Source organism: Sceloporus occidentalis, unplaced genomic scaffold, assembly GCF_023333645.1.
Source record: "Sceloporus occidentalis isolate IW3139 unplaced genomic scaffold, rSceOcc1.0.p SCAF_1, whole genome shotgun sequence".
NCBI classification, from domain to species: domain Eukaryota; kingdom Metazoa; phylum Chordata; class Lepidosauria; order Squamata; family Phrynosomatidae; genus Sceloporus; species Sceloporus occidentalis.
In genome coordinates, this window is record NW_028316981.1 from 258,920,938 (window position 1) to 258,925,544 (window position 4,607).

The 4,607-nt window shown below is 41.4% G+C and overlaps 1 protein-coding gene across 1 annotated transcript; it reads left to right on the forward strand.

Moving 5' to 3' along the window:
- Positions 1-209: 209 nt before the first annotated feature.
- On the forward strand, positions 210-2,784 carry LOC149323800 (uncharacterized). Its single transcript, XM_089492517.1, has 2 exons — positions 210-1,509; positions 1,631-2,784. The coding sequence occupies exons 1-2, from the start codon at positions 1,428-1,430 to the stop codon at positions 2,434-2,436; spliced, it is 888 nt and encodes a 295-aa protein (XP_089348643.1). The 5' UTR covers positions 210-1,427; the 3' UTR covers positions 2,437-2,784.
- The last annotated feature ends 1,823 nt before the right edge of the window (positions 2,785-4,607 follow it).

The window sequence follows — 4,607 nt, forward strand, 5'->3', positions numbered from 1 at the left end:
GAGGAATTCCATGGCATACTATGCAACAATGAGCCTTTACTTGTAAAGCTACAAACTTACCCGAGGGATTTTTTTCCTGGGAGCCATGGTTCCCCGCCATAAGCCACAGCTCTTTCATTAGGGGGAAAAAGGGTGGTTGTTTTTCTTTGGGGGGTGATGGCCCAAAACTATTTAGACTGGCCAAAAATTTTTCACGCGTCATTTTGAACTTCATGTACACCTCTTCGGCGGTGCGGTTGTAGCCATGCATTTTTAATTGCTCTGCTACCTCTCTATGCACAGGAAGAATGGGTACAGAACGGGACCTCATGAGCGTCTTTAATTTTCCGCTCCCCCTAACACTTCTCAGGAGCAGATCAATCTCCTTATTGACCCATTTGGATCCCTTACTACGCGCCATCACTGCTTCCCAATAACTTCGGCCACTCCGAAAAGTCCAGCGGGAAGAGGGATTTGCAACGTCATCACTGTGCAGGGATTCTTGGCGCCAAAACTAGACTTGCGCCCTCTAGTGCTTTTACTGCAGTGCCGGGAGTTTGGGAGTGCAGAGAGCCAGCATCAGCAGCTAAGTGCTAACGCAGAAGTTTATTTCACAGCCTCTATAATTAAATTGCAGACAGTATTATTTTATACTTTCTGTAATTAGGAAAGCCATGGATAGCCATGCAGTGACCGAAAGCAGTGCCTCCGCACAAGCAAGGGGGAGGGTGTGGAGTGCCAATGAAGTTTTGGCCTTATTGGAGATATGGAAAGAACAAAAATTGCAGACCAAATTAAAAAAGAATTACAGAAATTTGGATAAATTTAAAGTTGTATCTGATGAAATGGCAAAGAGGAACCATGTCAGATCTGCCGAGGAATGCAGATCTAAATCAAAAAAATTGAGATTTGAGTACAGAAAGGTTGTGAAACACAATCAGAGAAGTGGAAGCAACCCTATTACATGTCCCTTTTATAGGGAACTAGAGGAAATCTTTCATGGGGATGTTAGCATCACCCCTAACAGGTTATCCCGAAGTCTTGATTTTGAAAGGGAGGGTGAAACCACAAATGTGACTCAAGAAACCGCATCCACCTCCATGGCTAACACAGGCGAAGGAAGCACCCAAGAGACAACTACCAGACAAGACAGTGATGAAGGCAAGTTGCCCATCTGTAATGCCTGAAGATTTCTGCTATGTGCGTGACAACATTATTTTGTTAAAAAGACAAAGGCTTTACTCTTTTTTTCCCCTTGCATTTTTCAGATTCTGATGACACTTGTCTCGATGACACAGTCATTACGATACCTGTCACAATTTTGGAAAGTGGACCTACGCAAATAGCAGGTAGTCATATATAAATTTATGTCAATTTCTGGATCTCTGTTTTCTTCATAAATATTGTGAACCTGTATATGTGTTCAAAAGAAATAACGTTGGTGTTTAATGCTCCACTTTGAAGGTGCGACTGGAGAACAATTGGGTGACTTGGAAAGACGTGCAGATGATACAAGCGGTAGAAGCGATGGTAGGTAGCATCTGCTTTTCTAAGAAAATTCTTTGTCTACAACCCTTTACATGATGCTACCATTAGAAATAAATTTCCTTCCTGTGGGCTTAATCTATTTTCACTAATTTTTAAATTTCAGTACCTAACGATCCAGAGGACGAACCACCCAATGTATTGCTGTCTCCTGGAACAAGACTGCGTTCAAACAGGAACAGGAATCGTCGCGCCAGAAGAGGAGAACATATTGCGCGCACTATAATGCAGAGTGCAAGTCGAGAGGCCCAACTTACCCGGAGAACACAGGAACGGTTCATGGAAATTGTACACGACAGCATGAAAGACTGTAGGAGGACAGAAATGGAACTTGTAAATATTATGGAGGAAGATGTAAGGAGAAGTGCACAGGACAGACAGAGAATGTTGCAGTACATGGAGACCATGACTGAACTGTACCGGAGGAAAGTAGATCATGAATGTGCACTTCCAACGGGGCAACATGATACTGTTGCCCAAGGAACTATGCACACATCATTCAGGGCATCTCCGTGTGATATTCCTCCTTCAACACCAGGCCCAGCTGTCTTTACAGATTTCCAGGAGCAACCATCCACATCGGATTTTGGTGGGAAATGTCAAGGGAACAATTCCCCTGAACTCTTTGATGAACTTCCTCCTGCTTATGCTCCTGATGGTTGTCCTGTCACTCCTAGTAGTGAAATTAGAGATGGTGACAACACAGTAGAGAACATCAACAGGGATGTTCGGAATGTTGTTGCAGTCACTGATCCCCCAGAAAATGAAGGCTGCATTGGAACCGTGCAATGTGTGAGCAATGCAGGAACATCTTCCTTGCAAGGCGCAGTTGCACCTGTTCAAAACCAAGATAAACCATGCAGTTCTCGTACTGGGAGGATAATCAAGAAAAAAAAAATATTTTCCCCATAAGGGAAACATATAGGGAAAAGGTTCTGTTTTGAAACCTCAGATATGTTTCAGCATTCTATGTTTACCCTGTTACGTGCCCTTTGTGACCGATAAAGAGGGACTTAAACCATTTCTCCTTGAACCACAGTAAAATTTCATGTTCATGTTAAGGAAAGGTTTTGTATGTCACCATGTATATATGGATATGTTCTCACCTAATGTATATACAGTGTATATAAATGCGTGCTTTGTTGACATAATGGAAAACAAGCCACCAGACGGTTTTTTTCCAAAAGAAAAAGGATATTTAATCGTGTTTTAAAATGTTAAGTTATATTGTTGATAAAATACAGCTGTGTTCTCAGAAATTGGTCTACCGTCCTTAATATACCTAAACATTTCCACAACAATAGCAACATTATTCAGCAATGGTTTCTAGAACAGCCTTCCTTTTGGTTTTCAAGGTAGGAAACATGATGTATTAATATAAATGTAATATAAACAAGCCATTTTTACACCATTGTTTTCCTATATTGCCAAAAAAGGATATTTGAAACATCAATATAGCAATTGTATAACACTTCAAAATAGATTTCCAAAATTTGGGTAAACCATGAAGCTAATCTATAACAGTCGGGTATTTATACCCCACAATAATATAAACACCACTAGCAGAACCTGATTGGGAAAAAAAAAGTTAAAAGAAAAAAGAATCTAAACAACCGTGATTCAACATTGCCGTCTGGTAAAGTTATTCACATGTTGTACATGACATGTTGTCAAACACATGTATATCAACATTTATAGATTGATACAAAGGTAAACCAAGAAGAAACGTTTGGATCAGATCAATGCTGTTGCCATAACTGAGGTGATGTTATGAAACATCAAATAATGTCAGTTTCTGGTGTTAACGACCCAAAATAATGTTAGTTACTGCAGATCTAACAGTTTGACCCTCTTTTTTGTGATTTGTAGAGTGTCCTCTGATGTTATTCGCTAAAGCGGGGAGGACAATTTTCGCAGGTGGCTCTACATCGGGATCAAGCACTTCTCCCCTCGTCTCGCAAATATTGTGCAGTATGGCACATGCTGTGACAACAGAGATGAAATTTTCCTCTTTCACAGTTAGTCTACCAGACAGACACCCCCACCTAGATTTCAATCGCGAAAAAGACCTCTCCACCACGCATCTTGCCTTGCAATGGGCGGTGTTATAAGCAAGTTTGTCAGGTGTTAATTCTCCACGATATGGTGTCATGAGCCATTTCCTGATTGGGTAGGCACCATCCCCTATAATCAGTGGTGGAATGGCTACATCGTGGACATGAAGGGTGGGATTTCCGGGCACAAAACAGCCTTCATCCATCACTTGACAGATAGCGGAATTGGTAAATATGTGGCTGTCATGAGATCTCCCACAATTCCCTACTTCAATGTCAATAAACCTCCCACTGTGATCTGTAGTTGCTTGCAGAACAATTGAAAATCCCTGCTTGCGGTTGATGTATTCCTCTCTGCGTCCCAGCGGTGGGCAAACAGAAATATGAGTGCCATCAATAGCTCCTATGCAGTGTGGGAATCCGAGTCTCTGAAATCCATCCATAATCTGAAAAAAGGCAAAGGTATAATAAATTTGGGATATCAAAAAGGTGGGTTAACATATTTCATATCAGATGATGCATTATTATTATTATTTTTTGGTATATAAAACTGGGATCAAAGAGACAAAAGCATAAAAAGGGCAATAGAAATTATTATGGTTTATATATATACCTAGAACACACTGAAGGGGAATCCAGATGTTACTTGTTCACATATCAACTCTTGCAAATACATCAAGATACATTTTTTCAGAATTGCAAACCACAACAGCACAGCTGGATAAGAGAGAGGCCAGCAGCAGAGATGCACCTATGAAGTGCATGCTCCAAGCCCAGGACCACCCCCCAGCACAGCTGGATAAGAGAGAGGCCAGCAGCAGAGATGCACCTTTTAAATCCATGCCCCAAGCCCAGGACCACCCCCCCAGCACAGCTGGATAACAGAGAAGCCAGCAGCAGAGATGCACCTTTTAAATCCATGCCCCAAGCCCAGGATCATTAACCCACCCCCATAATTGCAAAGGTAATTTAAAGCCTTTCTTTTTTTCCCAAACAAGGAAAAGGCAGGATGTAAACATATCTTAATGG